This window comes from Myxocyprinus asiaticus, chromosome 26 (genome assembly GCF_019703515.2).
Source record: "Myxocyprinus asiaticus isolate MX2 ecotype Aquarium Trade chromosome 26, UBuf_Myxa_2, whole genome shotgun sequence".
Lineage (NCBI taxonomy): Eukaryota > Metazoa > Chordata > Actinopteri > Cypriniformes > Catostomidae > Myxocyprinus > Myxocyprinus asiaticus.
Window position 1 is genome coordinate 1,797,442 of NC_059369.1, and position 18,957 is coordinate 1,816,398.

At 36.7% G+C, this 18,957-nt stretch overlaps 1 protein-coding gene across 4 annotated transcripts in view; it reads right to left on the reverse strand.

Moving 5' to 3' along the window:
• LOC127416671 (suppressor of tumorigenicity 7 protein homolog) overlaps positions 1-18,957 on the reverse strand; it is a 57,430-nt gene that overhangs the window by 16,164 nt on the left and 22,309 nt on the right. For all 4 annotated transcript variants that reach the window (XM_051656149.1, XM_051656150.1, XM_051656148.1 and 1 more), the window contains 2 exons: positions 5,458-5,555; positions 5,089-5,203 (listed from right to left, as the gene is read on the reverse strand). In XM_051656149.1, coding sequence (XP_051512109.1) covers positions 5,089-5,203; positions 5,458-5,555 — 213 coding nt within the window. The remainder of the gene's footprint in view (positions 1-5,088; positions 5,204-5,457; positions 5,556-18,957) is intronic.

An 18,957-nucleotide genomic window follows, 5' to 3' on the forward strand; every position in this document is an offset into this window, starting at 1 on the left:
TTTCTTCACCACTTACCAGAACTAAATTCACCTGAATCTGACTTCCTCTCTGATAGTAGTAATAGGCGCACTAACAGAACCCCTCTACCAAGGGGGGACAGACAAGGTTAGCAAAACAAAGCATACCGCAGCAGTACACTGGCGAGAAGACAAGAGGCTGTACTTTTTAAATTAATGTCTATGAAGGAGATGCTTCAGTATGCTGAATAAACTGCTTTTGTGAGGACACAGCTCATCACTTAATGAATTGACTGGCTATCTACAATTCGTCAACATGTTTTACACTAAACAATCGTTTTGGAGTGAACTATGTGTGCAGATTACTACGATAAAATTGCTGTTTTAAGAAAAGTCACAGACAATTTTGCGACGGGTAGGTGGCAGTTTACGGCTCAACCTAATCATTTGTATGGTACCCACAAACAGTGATTTACTGTTGTAAACAGGATTCATTGACTTTAGGGCCATTCTATGATTGGGTTAGACCCCTATCATGGTAAAGCATTGAAGGTTGATATTCCAGTATATAAGAATCTCTGGCTCCAACCACAAATAATTCTTAGTGTTCTTACTAAATGCTAGTTTGTGTTGTTCTTGGTTTGGATTATGATGTGCTCTGACTGTTGTTTCTTCAATAGTAACCATGTTTACATTCACTTAAGAGAATGGTTTATTCCAGGGTTTTTGCAGAAAGTGAAGTTCTGAAACATCACGTAAACAAGAATGCGGTTTCTCTTACGCCGTGAGGAAGGGATCAAGACAAAGCAGTTTAACACATCCAGTTTTCTCACGGCTTATGTGGCCATGAAAATGCATTAGCGGTGTTCTTACAGGTTTTGAAGAGCGTGCATGTGCGTGGAACAGACAGAATAACTAACGTCATAGGATGGAGCCCTACATCATATCGACAAGTCAATACAGCGGGAAAGAATTCAGCATTTTGGGGAGTATTGTGGGAAAAGTAAAAGGCACATATACTAATGTATATCCATAATACACAACAAATTAAAATATCGACTAATGTCCCTCACATCAGCGTATATGCACTCAACTACATTGGGAGAATCCTGCAGTTTGACATAAGAGGGAAACCCCACTATTGCAGTACAATTCTGCTGATGGTTGCAATGGAAAATTAAGGAAACAAACACAGCAATAACTATGGAATATCTGTAAATAAAGTGAAGCAACTTCATGGGGAAATGACATGGCTATGGAGAAAGCTGCTTACTGAACAAGCCTCATGTATATCATAGTATATGTTGACTCGTGTTAAACAACTAAATTCTGATGAACTGCATGTTATATGATCCAAAAGGTCCATTTCAATCGAATGTGAAGTTACAATTTGCAGTTCAACAAGTCCACAAGCACTTCTTTTTAGACAAATATGTATTTCTATAATAAACATATGTGGCCCTCTGAACTGCTGTGTTTAAACTCTAATGTGCAATGTTTTTATAGAACTGAAACTACAACCATGTAAACACTTTAACAAATATATTATCAGCTCAACTGGGTACACAGCTTTTGTGTTTTTGTACATTATTAACATATATGAAACTGCTTACTGGTGTGCATAAAACACCAAATACATATTCTAAGAAACATGAAATGTGTTAAACTGAATAAAATAACATGTTTGTTGGGTGAAGACTAGATCTGGGTAGTCAGGGGCTTGACAGGGGTAATAGAATTCTTTATTAAAATTTGAATACATGAACTAAGATAATCCAGTAGAAAATGTAGGCACCATAAACTGAATTTAAGAATCAGCAAGAATCATCAAGAATTTAGCATCATAAGCATTGCTATATGGAAAGAAATTTACATATGGATATAATTAGTGCATATAGCTCCCTTCTAGGTGTTATCTCACAATATTGCAAATGTTGGAAGATACTTAAAAACAAAAAAAGGCAACATCAGATTAAGGAGAACATAATAAAATGGTTATTGTTGCAGAATGCTTACATGTTATGTTGGCCTGCAAAAAAGATTTTACTCATATAATAACATTTGTACAAATAATAATACAGTAATACCACAGTGCAACAATAGTACACAGACCAAAAAATCATAATATAACAGACAATGTGCTAGAAAGAGTACAGTAAACTAGGATTAGCCTACTCCTCAGAGCTCAGTGCAGCAATAATAAAGCAAGTGACTGCCGCTGCTTATGAGCTGGTGTGAGGTTACATGAGAATTTGCTCTTTTCATGAACACTTATATGCTTGTTCTTAGGTGCATATGTGTTTACTTTATTATTCCTATCAAAACAATAAATGTCTTTATAGAAATATAATATTTTATTTATTTTATTAAAACAAACAAATAATATTGTCTCCATTTTAATTCGACAACAATATATTTGATCATGTCTGGCAACTTAAATATGTTTTCAATATTTTTAGGATATATAATAATTAAGGGGACACTTGATTATCTACAAGCATTTTGGAGATGACAGATTTCTTTGCAAACTAATTATATAAAATTCAGAAGACATTTTCAGTGTACCATAGTTCAAATACATTTCTATGCATTTATGTAATACATAAATCCAAGTTATTCAGCCATCTAAAATGACTTCTTATCCTGTAGTATTACAGCCATCATCTGACAGTTGAAATGCCTCTTAAAATTTGCTGTTAGCCCCCCTTTCATTAGAAATTCATGACATTTTCCTCAATGTAAAATGTATTTTAACTATAACTAGAGGTTGCTGGTCCATGATATATCTGCTTCTAAGAGAGTGCATATATCAGTTTCTCTTATTTTCACCACGGGTGATGGAAAAGCGGCACAAACAGCGAGATTATCATTTGAAAAAGATCTATCAAGCATCTCGTTTGCGCTGGTCCATCTGTTTACTCTGCTAGTATATGTATCACCTGCATGAAATTTGTCTGACGAGACGTCAGGTGTGCACACTCATGCCAACAAGTGAGAGATTAGCAATTAACAATAGCCAATGAAATAGAGAGTGCAAGAGGAGTGAAAGACATTTGGCAGCAGCACACAAAAAATAATTCGAAAAAACATCACCCACGTCTCCCGAACTGCTGTTGAACTGGAGTCACTCAGCACACCCTGGATTCGAACTAGCGACTTCAGGGGTGGTAGTCAGCATCAATACTCGTCAATAGCTCTGGTAATTATTAAATTCCCCCACATCCACATATAAAACTAATCATGTCTGAATAGAGTTTAAATCTATCCCTCAGCCTTTGTTTTCATTTCCAAAAACAAAAAAAAACAAAAAATAAATAAATAAAAAAAATAAAGATCATCTATGGCTTTTGTATGCTTATTACCTTTCTTCATTAAGCAGACACTTTTATCCAAAGCGACTGACAAATAAGAACACCAGAAGTTATTCTTCCAAAGGAAAAATTAATAAGAAAAAAGCTGCTAATTTAATAATTTATTTATCTGATTTACAAGGAGTGGCTGAATGGCAAAATATAACTGTTAGTATTCTTTGAAGACATTTGTTGTTGTGTGGCTCCTTCAGATGGAAAAAAGTACAACAACCTATGTATGTACAGCATGAATTACAGCATCAATTACAGTACAGTTTATTACAATTTGTAAAATTTTTTTAGTTGTAGCGCCCCCTAAGTGCGGAATTGTACTAAACTTTTCTGACATCTTCTAAACGTCCTGTTGACTATGTATATTGGTTATGTTTGGAGTTTACGTTGAGTAGATATTGATCAATTACTCAAATTGCTTTAAACAAAAAATTGTATCAAAAATCGTTAATATCTAATATCTTGATAACTTTTTGTCAGGGGGGTCTGTAGATGATGTATACCAAATTTCGTGCTGATCGGACTAACAGTCTAGGAGTTCAAAAAGTAGGTTTTTCAAAAAATTCAAAATGCCGAATTAAATTATAGACGGAAATGAAATCGGAGATACACTTTTTGTAGGGCTTGACTCAAGGATTCAGAAGAAATTTCAATTATTTTGATTCTAGCCCTTACGGTTGCAGAGTTATGGCCCAGAATGCGTTTGCCTTTGTTATAGTGCCGACTATTGGCCAATCGGGGTAAGAATAAGTGTATGTCTAAGTTGAGTGACTAGTACCATTCCCCAAAGTTTCATGTCTCTAGGCCTTACGGTTTGGTCTGCACGATTAGTTTAAGTGGATAATAATAATAATAATAATAATAAATATAGCTGCAAGCAGCAATTCCAGGGCCAAGCAGACCAATGGCAGAAAATGTGACTGCCGAAAATCAATGCTTGAATGCTATATTGAAAGTGGTTTAAAATCCATGGCGGCCATGTTCGTATATATACGTGACTGTCCTCATGGTCAATGATGGCAACTTGCACAAAGACACTGCATGCACATTTTGAAGTCAATCGGACCAACGGTTCCGTAGTTACTGCCATTTTCACACTGTTTCCTGTTATAGCACCACCAAGTGGCCAAGCCCCGCAACTTTTTCTGTGTTCTCAGATTGAGCTCTTATATAAGTGTCAAATTTGGTGAAAATATCTTCAGTCCTTCGGGCTTAAACCCCTAATAAAAATTCTGACAAATACAATAGGGTTTCAGCCCTTCGGGTTTGAACCCCTAATACAAATCCTGACAAAAACAATAGGGTTTCTAGCCCTGCGGGTTGATGAAAGAACTGTTTGCATAAACTTCACATGCATTTATCTGATCCGCAGTTTCTAGTGTGGCCCTCTGTTCTGTTAAGATTTGGTTCCGTGCAGTCACGTGTTGCGCCACAATATTTTTTTCATTTAAGTTCTACATGTACCATTGCAGCCCTACTTTGTGCACCATTTATTTGTGTAAATTAGATCTGTTTGGGAGTGCTTTTGAAAGTTACTCCTTTAGAGCAGCACTTCGGAAAACCTTCATTTTTCAAATCCCTTTATAGCAAAAACTGAAGGTACGGGCAGTACCATATCATAACTGGACCCAAATATCCAATCAGTCAAGTTCTATTGTAGAACACTAAAACAGCAACACAACAACGGTGCGTCAGACATTACTGAAGTGCATGAGAGACAGACAGAGGCATGCAGAATGGATCTGTGCTCAGAGACTCAAGCACCTACCGTCATACTTGGCGAGCACTGCCTGCACATCAGCATAGTTCTGTAGCTCCAGAAGAGACTCCAGCAGATTCTCATGAATGTTGAACATGCTGAGCAGTGGAAACTCCTTCATTAACTGCAGGAAACACAACAACATCTCACAATTACCAAGTACATGAAACGGAGTACAAATAAATACATTTATATGGGAATTCTGAGAGCAATCTTGAGTCTACACTAAAAATGCCTAAAGAAATGGTTGATAATTCAAACTATAACAATCTTTAATAATTAATATGAAGAGTTGTATTTTGACAGGTATTGTTTTGCTACTTTTTCATGAAGTGTGTATTTTATGAAAGTGTGTACTGATGGTCAAAGGTTACTCACGTCTCTCATCATCTTAACAGCTTCTCGTGTTCTGCCAAGTTTTCTAGAACACATGGCAAGTCTTCTCTTGATGTAAACTAATACATTTGTGTCCCTTCCTACAGAAAACACACACACACACGTTGAAGGGTTTTATTCAGTTTAACTTTCATTATTTTTGGTCTATTTTAACACTATTTATTTACACCTTAACTGGCATATGCCACAAAATTCTACTTTAAATGATAAGTTAATCTGAGAATTAGGTTTGGGAGACGGTATAGAAAATACCATTCCCTTTCAAAAAGGTAACTTCGACTTTGCGTCAGAAGTTGAAGCTATGGGAGCACCTCCCAGGGGAGGTGACCTCGAAACCCTCTAGCATCACACCAATTTGATTGGCTGGTGACCCTTGGCCCTCTGCCTATGCTGACGCCATCGTGGACATATAAGCCGGAGCCCAGTGCCAAACCGTCAGAATTTTCCTATTTCAGGGAAGTGTAAAAATGTCTTGTGCTCTGGAACCCTAAACCAAAGCTTCACTGTTTGTTTTGTCCTGGTCGGTGAGAATGAGATCTATTTTTCTCCCTTATTGCTCCAGCAAAGAAGAACAGTTTCGAAAGCACTTCCATGTTTCCAGTGTGTTTCATTGTACTCCAAAAAGAACATGAAGCAACCTTAACCCTCTGGGGTCGACGGATGCGCCGGCGCATCCTGCTGGATTTTTTCTTCATAACAGCAGAAACAACTTAAAATACTCCGTCATTTTTGGGCATACAGATAAGTGTAAGATATCATTAGAAACTATAAAGGGTCTACTTTTATTTGTATACAATTTTAAACAATAAATGTTGTTCATCCTCTTTAATGCTGTGTGTCACAGATTGCAGTAGAAATTCAAACGGAGCAGGGCAGAATGCTCTTGCTCTCCAACGTCGAGTTATATGATCTAATAGGTCCGTTTCAAATGAATGTGAATTTACAATCTGCAGTTCAAAACATTGTAAGTCCACAAGCACTTCTTTTTAGACAAATATGTATTTCTATAATAAACATATGTGGCCCTCTGAACTGCTGTGTTTAAATGTGCAATGTGCAATGTTTTTATAGATCTGAAACTACAACCATGTAAACACTTTAACAAATATATTATCAGCTCAACTGGGTACACAGCTTTTGTGTTTTTGTACATTATTAACATATATGAAACTGCTTACTGGTGTGCATAAAACACCAAATAGATAGTCGAAGAGACATGCTAAATTGAATACAATTAACAGATAATCCAGTAGAAAATGTAGGCACCATAAATTGAATTTAAGAATCAGCAAAAATTTAGCAAGAATCATCAAGAATTTAGCATCATAAGCATTGCTATATGGAAAGAAATTTACATATGGATATAATTAGTGCATATAGCTCCCTTCTAGGTGTTATCTCACAATATTGCAAATGTTGGAAGATACTTAAAAACAAAAAAAGGCAACATCAGATTAAGGAGAACATAATAAAATGGTTATTGTTGCAGAATGCTTACATGTTATGTTGGCCTGCAAAAAAGATTTTACTCATATAATAACATTTGTACAAATAATAATACAGTAATACCACAGTGCAACAATAGTACACAGACCAAAAAATCATAATATAACAGACAATGTGCTAGAAAGAGTACAGTAAACTAGGATTAGCCTACTCCTCAGAGCTCAGTGCAGCAATAATAAAGCAAGTGACTGCCGCTGCTTATGAGCTGGTGTGAGGTTACATGAGAATTTGCTCTTTTCATGAACACTTATATGCTTGTTCTTAGGTGCATATGTGTTTACTTTATTATTCCTATCAAAACAATAAATGTCTTTATAGAAATATAATATTTTATTTATTTTATTAAAACAAACAAATAATATTGTCTCCATTTTAATTCGACAACAATATATTTGATCATGTCTGGCAACTTAAATATGTTTTCAATATTTTTAGGATATATAATAATTAAGGGGACACTTGATTATCTACAAGCATTTTGGAGATGACAGATTTCTTTGCAAACTAATTATATAAAATTCAGAAGACATTTTCAGTGTACCATAGTTCAAATACATTTCTATGCATTTATGTAATACATAAATCCAAGTTATTCAGCCATCTAAAATGACTTCTTATCCTGTAGTATTACAGCCATCATCTGACAGTTGAAATGCCTCATCATTTCAAATTTGGTGTTAGGCCCCCTTTCATCAGAAATTCATAACATTTAGCATGTTTCCTCAGAATGTAAAATGTATTTTAACTATAATTAGAGGTTGCTGGTCCATGAGATATCTGCTTCCGTGAGAGTGCAGATGACAGTTTCTCTTATCTTCACCACGGGTGATGGAAAAGCGGCACAAATAGCGGGATTATTATTTCAAAAAGATCTATCAAGCATCTATATGCACTGGTCCATCTGTTTACTCTGCTAGTGTGAGTATCACCTGCTTGAAATTTGTCTGACGAGACGTCAGGTGTGCACACTCATGCCAACAAGCGAGAGATCGGCAATAAAATAGCCAATGAAATAGAGAGTGCAAGACTGAAAGACATAGGGAAGCAGCAGAAAAAAAATAATTAGAAAATAAAAGCATCACCCACGTCTCCCGAACCGCTGTCTCATTATTATTTTCAGCTGATTTTTCCCTGTTGTGTAAAATAGTGCAATTACGGGCGCGAGCTCATCTTTCATGCTGTTTGTTGTTTCATATTACAAATAAACACTGAGTTTGTGAATGAATTAGTTTCATTAGAAGCCAAATGGCGTGTGGTTGATACACAGTCTACAATCGCAATATTAACATATTAAATTGTATTTGGGGAAGAAGCAACAACTATTAACTTACTTTGGTCATATGGATGCAAACAGTTTTTGACCTTGATGGTAAGTTGGACAAAAGACACTGCATGCAAAATTTCAAGTTGATCAGACTAGCGGTTCCATAGTTAGGACCATTTTTAGATTTTTAATCATTATAGTGCCACAGCATGGTCTGAATAACATGTTTCTTTTTTAAACACAGCGGTATATTCAACAATTTACATGCATGTAAAACGCGAAAACGCCTCCCGGTGGCCAATTTTTGTCAATTTTTGCATAGACCTCTTGAGCCAAGGGACAAATTTTGTTCCGATCATATTTTCAAAATCAATGCCAAAATTTCACAATTTCTGCCAGGGTATGCAAACTTTTGCGTCATTGTTTACAAAAGAAACTTGTGCCATTTACAAACCAAAACAGTCCAAAACAATTTCAAAACAATATAAAATAAAAATAAAAAACATTTCCAAATAATAATAATAATAAAAAACAAAAAACATTGTAAACAATGACGCGCTTCCTGACTCCTCCACGTGACGCGTGACCTTACCAATGAGCTTACGTCATCCCTCTTATGAGCGCACGTCACAGAGATGTACGGAAGCGAACATTTGTAGTTAAAAAGTATTGTTTTGTTTCTAAAAATAATCAACCGTTTGCATTCAGAAGAACTTTATTGGTCGACTGGAGTCATGTGGATTATTTTGATGCACCCTAAATATGCATTTTGGACCCTCAAAAAATGGAGGACATTCACTTGCATTGTTTAAAGGAGGAGACCTGAAATGAAATCCTAAAAGTCTTAAATTCTGTTTTGATGAAGAAAGAAACTCAGATACATCTTGGATGGCCTGATGGGGAGTAAATTATCAGCAAATTTTCATTTTTGGGTGAACTATTCCTTTAAGGGCTCTTGTCAGATCTGAATGAATTTGTCAATAAGAAGAGAGGTTTGGAAACCTTTCTAGTAATTATTAGTGAAAACGTGAACAATGTCCCACTGGGAAGTATAAACCAAAGCAAGATCATGTTTTATTAATGCCTACTTTCGCTGTTTCATAGCTTATAGTTGTTAGTTCAGTGTAGTTACAGTTTTCAGTGTCGAAAGAATTTAGATCATTAGTTCTGTACACAGTACCGCCGCTCCCTAAACGCAGAGTACGCAGCCTGTGAAATGCTGTCTGTTCGCACCCCAGTTGTCAATAACGCGATCGGCAGAGCAAAAGACATTTAGACTTAACTTAGATTTTTACATGGATTTATACAGTTAATCCGCCCGAAGTAGCTGCAATAGTTTCAAGTATCCCCGCAAGGGCGTGGGGTAAATGCGTAAATACTGCTTATGACATTCGGGATGCAGGACAAAGCACACTGATATATTACTGCAGATTTAAAAATGTACACTTAAAACTGATGTCACAAGAGCCCATATTTACAGAATCACCCTGAAAATGACCATCACCATGTCACAGAAAAGCCCGCGTTATCATTAGAGCCAAAACTTACCTCAACGTGCTGCCTAAAGTTGGAGCCGCAAATTTAATCTTGAAATATCTGCTTAATATAGTGCTAAATGAAGGCATTGCATGACGAAACTATTCTTTTTTTTTTTACTGTGCAGAGCGAAGAAAGTGTTTCACTTAGTTAGAAGAGCATGATGCTGCAGTGATGGACTCGGCTTTAGTGACAATCTGTGACAGCGAGCGCAGCTGTGTGAACTTCCGCTGTCGTAAAAGTCCCATTCAATAATCTCTCAATAAATTACACATTAATTAAAATTAAACCCAGTAATGTAACGGAAGGAAAGCCGTCCACTGTAACGAAGTAAAAGTACAAAAATATCATTAGAAATTTACTTGAGTGAGAGTAAAAAGTACCCACTTTTAAACCTACTCTAAAAAGTAAAAAAAAAAAATCCCAAAAAGTTACTCAAGTAAATGTAACTGAGTAAATGTAGCGTGTTACTATTCACCTCTGACCATTACGCTCTGAGCTCTCTTCCGTTTCTGATGACCGATCGGAGACGAAATCTAACATTTTAGCTGCTTCTTTCAATCTATGCAAAAACAGTACAATATAGCTAGATTTGAGTACTTTGGAATAAGTTCCATGAAGTCTTGAGGAGTAATAAACGGCAAACCGGCAGGAGCACATATTCTGTGGACTCATAGCAGCTATTAGGGATGGGCATGAGTGCTCAGGTACTTGGATGTGGCAGCAATGATCAATCATGAAAACGATGATCGATGGTGATCACGCATGATGTGACTTTTAATTTGAAATTCAGTGACAATTACCTGACAACTTATTGTTCTTCTAGGCGTTTATTATTATTAGGGCCCGAGCACCGATGGTGCGAGGACCCTGTTGTTAATCTAAGCGTTTATTATTATTATTATAATTTTTTTCCCCAAATGAATCGCATTTTTGAGGGCCTAAACATACTCAAAAACACATGAAACTTTGCACACGCATCAGAAGTGGCGAACATTTACATCTGATATGGGTTTCAGAATGAGATGTGGCAAAATGGCTCGATAGCGCCACTTACAAACTTTCAACGATGTGTGCTTTACGGTACGTTTCACCTACACATACAAAAATCGGTACACATGTGTAACATGCCATTACCTACAAAACAGTGTCTTGGACCCATGCCCTAAACTCAACAGGAAGTCAGCCATTTCGATTTATCTCTTCAATTTTTGCTCAGTTTTTGCCATTTCCAGGCCTCATACTTTAACGAACTCCTCCTAGAGATTTCATCAGATCTACTTCATATTTGGTTATTCTAATCTAAAGGCCTTTGCGATGCTAAATTGTGAAGCTTTTGAGGTTTCACTGCACGGCGTGCCCGTGACGGTCTGACAAAGTTCGATGTTTCGCCATGAAAGAGGAAGTTGTTATAACTCAAACATACAATGTCCAATCTGCCCCAAACTTCACATGTTTGATAATAGTCCCGGCCTGAATACATCTACATGCCAATATTCAGTTATAGTCATAGCGCCGCCTACTGGCAACAGGAAGTTACATGTTTTACACTGTGATACACTCTTAACAACATTTAAGTGCTTAAAAAAAAAAAAAAAAAAAAAAAAAATTGGAGTGACATTCTCCTGGCACAGCAGCCCCAACGTGCACCAGGGTACGAGGGCCCATTCATTCAGCTTTAATTAATTTTGAGATTACATTGTGGTTTTGAGGGGTACATTGATTGTCAGAGACGTCTCATAGCAACCAAACTGATATACGATGCTATCATTATGATAATCAAAACAAAGAGAGTGTAATTAACCGTGTTTTGAACACCTGTCTCTACAAAACATTTGCTAAACACATTTTATTATCATTTAATGTAAGAACTTTGACTCGTTAATGGATATTATTCAATAAAAGTGAATGTTTGTCACTGACTGTAAACCTCCATGCCCTAAGTGACATAACACATACCTGCATCTCGTCAAAATGTTTAAGGTTTCCTCACCAGTTTCCAAGTTAGAAGTCCGACATAAAATGTCATTCCGTTGCACTTTTCCCAGTTGAAAGGGGAAATTCAGACTCTCCGAGTTGAATGGAACGCTTCATGAATCATTACAGCAACAACAATATGGAGCATTGCGGCTTTCCCACAGGAGCGAACACTTGGACACACACACACAAACACACACACCCACCAGGCGCGTGTGGCAATGGACTCAATGCATATAGAGTAGGCAAGTGTTTCAAACAGCTAGACAGAGCGCAGCTAAATGGAACAGAATGCAGCATCTTCAAAACTGAAAGCGATCTGAAAATAGACGGTTCAGACAGTCACTAAAACAACTGGCGCGCGCTTACTAAGATTACTATGGTAACCTGAAGGAAGAACAGACAGATGCTGTTGTGCCCATTCTGTCATTGAGTTGGGCAGCGAACCTTCACATAAATGACAAAATATGATGCATTATATTATGATTATGCAATATTTTGTACGTTTTGTAACAGATTATTTTATAACAGCCTATAAAAATGAATAGACAATACACTGGAACAACAAGACACAATTCAGCAGCCAAAGACGTTTGTCAGATATGTTGTTATATATACAGTTATGTACATGTTATTGCTCCTCAAGTACTTGAGTAGACAAAATGACCAACAATTCCCATCACTAGCAGCTATAGGGCTAAAGCTAAATGCACAGGTGCTGATCAGTGTGAATGAATGGGCTCTTTGGATCATTTATTATTTTATTTAGTAATGTAAACAAACTATTATAATATACAGTATGTTAGAAAAATATGATGTTTGTTAGAAATGTGAATAATTACTGGCTTCCACTGCTAACAATACTTACACTGTAACCATGCATTATAAATATAATTATAATAATTATAATCTGTAATGAATTTTATATAATGTTTTGCAATAAAATAGTGTGTCCTCATATGTGGTTTGAGTGGTGTTTCTGAAATTAGTTTTTCTCTTGCACCAATGGAGTTCTGATTTCATCCTGTGGCCACTTTAATAAAATAAAAGTTAAAGTGCATTGCATTTTCATTTCAATAAACTTAAACTTCTAAACATTTTTTTAAATTAACAACTGATTTCACCTGCAATAATCTCCCAAGTGTCTTTAAAAAAAAGAGTCCATAAATAGGTCTGTAGGCCCACGCATTTATGTACGTCACTCTTGGAACAAAGGTGCTTTGATGTCATCTTGTGACCACATTTGGTACTGCGTCTACAATAATTTTAAGACATTTGGCATTTTATGTTATTTTACTTTACCAAAATTAGGTCTCGAGTCCCAAACATTCAATAGCAAAGTTGAAAATGTAATTTTCTGGTAAATGCTAAAAAAAAAAAAGGGGAGTGCCAGTTAAGGGGATACTATACCAAACATTTGTTAATTTTGAAGTCAGAGATGACTGAGAGTAAAGAAATGCAGTGCAGTGAGTCAGATGTTCATTTATTAACTGTTCTGGGCTGTTTCCCAAAAACATCATTAGTGTAAGTTGATCGTAGGTACCACAGGCACCAGTGGTCTTTATGAGCAACTTGGGCTAACAATGCTTTTGGTTAACACAGCCCTGAGTGATTCAGTTCATTCAGTTGAACGATTTATCAGACTGAATCAACATGCAAGTTTGTGAGTAAGAGTGAATTATGGCGATGCTATAGAGTAATTTTTTTAATTTGAGTAAATTTAGTGGAATGAGTGAAAATGACAAGAAAGAAGTGTTTTTTGGTATTATTTGGTGGTTCATGTTTGTTTGGTGTCGTTACATTCAGTTTAGACTGCAAGCTCACAAAAACTTTTGATTAGCAAATTCTTTTAACAACTTTTTGTCCTTGACTGTCTCCAGATGACGCATGTCAATTTTCTTGCAAATCGGATATACAACCTAGGACGAGTTCGAAAAAGTAGGTTTTTATGAAAATTCAAAATGGCGGAAAATCTAGTTGGGCAGAAATTGAAACCATGGTATGCTTTCGACTCAGCATGAGCTCAGGAATCAGAGGAAAAAATAATTTTGTCCTTGAACTGTTGGTGGCGTTACAGAGTTTGAGATAAAGACTCCAAATTTGCTATAGTAGCACTTCAGACTGTCCTCTACCTGTGTGCAAAATTTCATAACTTTCCCGCGAACGGTTCTATGGGCTGCCATAGAAACCATATACAGAATAATAATAATAATAATAATAAAAAGAACACTAACAAACACAATAGGTGCCTACGCACCTTCGGTGCTTGGCCCCTAATAAGAAGAAAATTCTACAAAAACAAAAGGGTTCCAGCACTTCGTGCTAGGACCCCTAATAATACATATAATATCATAAATATAGCTGCAAGCAGCAATTAACGGGATTCAAGCCTTTAAGGTCATTTAAGTTCACATGCAAAAGATATGAAATATTAATTAGATAGACTGAAAACAACTTAAGCAATGTTAAAGTGCCTTAATTTTCTGAAACATCAGGTATCGCACAGATATGGTATTTTTTACATTCCTGACTGTTATAGCACCACCAAGAGGCAATATGCCATTTTTCATGTGTCCTCCAAATGACCCCATACATAAGTGTCTCAAATTTTGTGAAAATATCTCATTCCATTCAAGAGTTATAACTGTTTAAGTAAAAGTGGCAATGCCCACAGCTTATGTTTTGGTGTAGCTTTGCGACATTGAATTGAAGGTTAAAACTTTTTTTTATAATAATTATTAATGGGACTCCAAAGATTCTTTCTGCAATTGTTTGGTTCTGATTGGGTGAGTGTACTAGGACTAATTCAAATAGTGGCTGAAAGATGTTTTTGTTGATGGCGGCCATGTTTTTCAAGTTAAGCGACTGTACTCATATACAGACCTTAGACAGACACTGCATGCAATACAACTGTTCCATAGTTAGAGCCATTTTTAAATTTTTTACTATTATAGTGCCACCAAGAGGTGAAGATGCACAATTGTTTTTGGGTGTCCTTAGAATGACTCCATACATTTGTGTACCAAATTTGGTGACAATATCTGATTCTATTAAAGAGTTATAACCTTTTTAGTAAAAGTGGCCACACCCATTACGAACAATTTGGCATACCGTTTGACGATAAATTAAAATTTTAAAATTCCTTTGACTACTTTTCATTTTGGGACTCCAGAGAATCTTTCTGCACTGGTTTGGTTCCAATCGGGCATACGGCCTAGGACTAGTTCGAAAAAGTAATCTTTTAAAATAATCTCAAGTATTTATTGAACATTTTGTTTCAAACCAATGGTACTTAAGTCAAAGTTGTTCAGAATGAGGTGGTTTACAATATGGTTTGAATAACGTGTTTCTTTTTGAAACACAGCGGTATATACAATGATTTTGAATGCATGTAAAATGCAATAGTGTCTCCTGGTGGCCAATTTTTTCAAATTTTGCACCGACCTCTTGGGCCATGAGACAAATAGGCCTACCAAGTTTAGTTCCGATAGGCCTTATTTAACCCTATATAAAGGCTGCTGAAAACAGATTGGTCGATGGTGGCCATGATTTTAAAGATATGTGACTGTCCTCAAAGACCTTCATATCACCTTGGACAAAGACACTGCATGCAAAATTTCAAGTCGATCGGACCAACAGTTCCATAGTTAGAGCCATTTTACATTTTTTAATTATTATAGTGCCACCAAGAGGCAAAGGTGTGCAATATTTTTTGTGTGTCCTCAGAATGAGTCCATACATACATGTACCAAATTTGGTGATAATATCTCAATTGAGCTTTTAATCTTTAATATCTGCCTTTTTTCAGCGCGCATCAGGTTTTCCCCCGCATTATTCTCTTATCGCGATTCAACTGCGTGCATTTTTCCACGTGCATCCGCATTCTGTTTTTATTGCGAGTGAACTGCATGCATTTTACAGCTTGTGTGCATTTTACCGTGCACACCAGTTTTCTCCTCTGTCTTAAATGGATTACTGCATCGATCTCAAAGCACCGCTTATCAAGAACAACCATAACAACAAACAATTGCGTGAGGGATTCACATCAATCTCAAACCCTCGCTGCTCAGTAACAACCAACAACAACAAACAATTGCGGTAAGTCATGGCATCCGCTCATTGCTTCCTGCATTACATGCCACATGTTTACTATAGCTTCCATCAGCAGTGAGGGATTCACATGTGATAAATATAAGGAATTAGTCAGGCTGACGGAGAAGTTTAATGTGTTAGAGACACGCATCTGAACGCTAGTGGAGAAAGAGAAGCCTGTAGATACTGTTTCGGATGTGGGTAGTACAGTGAGCAACACAAACTTTGGTTCTGGCTCTAGAGCCCCAGGGCGAATGGGTGAAGTATCAGCAGCATACTCGCTCAGCAAAACGACACCACACTCCCATTCCTGTTAGGGTTTCCAATTGATTCTCCCCACTCAGTGATGCACCCACTGAGAATCATGTTGAAAGAGCCTTGGTCATAGATGATTCTGTTTTAAGGAATGTGATAATAGAGATTCCAGCCACCATCGTTAAATGCATTTCGGGTACCAGAGCATCTGACATCAGATCAAATTTACAAGTGCTGGCTAACGCTAAACGTAGATTTTCTAAAATTGTTATTCATGTCAGCACTAACAATGTCCGGCTTCGCCAGTCGGAGATCAATAGAGATAATGTTAAAGAGGTGTGTGAACTTGCAAAAACGATGTCAGACACTGTAATATGCTCTGGCCCCCTCCCTGCTCGTCGTGGTGACGAGGTTTATAGTAGATTAGTGTCACTGAATGGCTGGATGTCTGAGTGGTGTCCGGAAAATAGCATAGGATTTATAGACAACTGATAGAATTTTTGGGGTAGACCTGACCTGTTAAAGAGAGATGGACTCCATCCCTCCAGGGAAGGTTCCGCTCTCCTCTCTAATAATTTGGCTCATAGTCTGAATAATGATAGTATCTGACTAACTGGGGCCCAGGTCAGGAAGCAGACAAACTGGCTAATCCGAACATCTGCTAGCCTTGAGACGTCACACAGGTCACATAAACTACAACACATAGAGACTGTATCACCTAGATATCATATAGAGACTGTGTCTGTTCCCCGAACTACCAAACACAAACCCCTCACAAAATCATTTAGAAAAAAATGTGATTAAGGTCAAACTTGGAAAAAATACTGAAGATAAGCATCATATAAAGATAGGGCTACTAAACACTAGATCTCTTTTAACCAAAGCACTAACTGTAAATTAAATTATTACAGATCATAGTTTGGATGTGCTCTGTTTGACTGAAACTTGGCTTAAACCGGATTAATATATTAGTTTAAATTAATCTACTCCCCTAGGTTACTGTTATAAAAATGAGCCTCGTCTGTAGGGTAGAGGTGGTGGTGTTGCTACAATTTACAGTGACGTTTTTGGTGTTACTCAGGACAGGATATAAGTTTAAGTCTTTTGAACTAATAATGCTTAGTGTAACACGATCAGATATAAATAAAATATCTCTGTCGTCTTTTGCCCTTGCTACAGTATATAGATCACCCGGGCCTTATTCTGATTTCCTTGGTGAATTTGCTAATTTTCTATTAGATCTAGTAGTTACTCTAGATTGAGCTTTAATTGTTGGTGACTTCAGCATTCACACAGATAATGAATATTACACATTGGGATTAGCATTTATCGATATTCTCAACTCGCTTGGAGTCAGACAAAATGTGACAGGACCAACTTATTGACATAATCATACGCTAGATTTAATTCTGTCATATGGAGCTGATGTTGATGCTATAGAAATTCTACCGCAGAGCGATGACATCTCAGATCATTACCTCGTCTCTTGTATGCTGCGATCAGCTAATGTACTCAATCTACACCACGCTATCATTCAGGTAGAACAAAAGATAGCTTCACTAATAATCTTCCAGATCCATCTCATACACTCAGTAAGCCCCAAGGTCTAGAGGAACTTGATGAAATTACAGAAAATATAGTCTTCTCTAACACTCTTGATAGTGTCACCCCCTTCGATTAAAAAAAATTAAAGAAAAAAGCCCAGCACCATGGTACAATCATCACACTCATGCAAGTGGAGGAATACAAAATTAGAGGTATTTCGCGGTGCATGGAAGGATAGTGTCTGTAGCTACAGACAGGCACTAAAAACTGCCAGGTCAGCATATTTTAGCAAACTCATAGAAAATAACCACAATAATCCTAGGTGTTAGGTTAGGGATAAAGCCTCAACTGAACCAGATATTCATAATAGTATAATAGTAATGACATGAATTTCTTTTCTGATAAAATTGAAATAGTCAGAAATAAAATTGAAATATGCAATCATCTGTCACAGTACCTCAGAAAACAGTGTCTCATAATTTTCCACACGTGAATCTTCAATCCTTCGCTGTCATAGGTCATGGAGCTAACAAAACTTATCGAAACATCAAAAGCCACAACATGCATGTTAGATCCAATATGAACTAAGCTCTTAAAAGAGGTATTCCCTGTAATCTCAGAACCTCTTCTTAATATTAACTCCTCGCTATCCTTAGGACATGTCCCAAGAAACTTTAAAATGGCAGTTATCAAACCGCTTATTAAGAAGCCACAACTTGATCCTGGAGAATTGGCTAGTTATAGACCGATTTCAAATCTCCCGTTTATGTCGAAAATACTAGAAAAGGTTGTATCCTCCAAATTATGTTCATTTCTACAGAGAAATAGTATATATGAACAATTTCAGTCAGGATTTAGGCCACACCACAGTACAGAGACTTTACATATCAGAGGTACTAGTTATTGAACCAAAAACCTCTCAAAATAAGCTGCTAAAATTACCACAGTACATAAGTGACCTTCTGACACACTATATTCCATCACGTTCATTACGATCACAAAACTCTGGCCTGTTAATATTTCCTAGAATATCAAAATCCACAAAAGGAGGTAGATCCTTTTCTTATTTGGCTCCTAAACTATGGAATAGTCTCCCTAACACTGTTCCGGACACAGACACACTCAGTTTAAGTCTAGACTATAGACTCATCTATTTAGCCAGGCATACACCTAATTTATTCTTCACCACACCACGCTGCTTTAGTTAGGTCTGCCAGAACCTGAAACACTGATCATGATCTATATCTCTGCAAAGATTTTATAGCATCTATGATACTATTATTCTATTTGTTTCCATGTCTCTACCT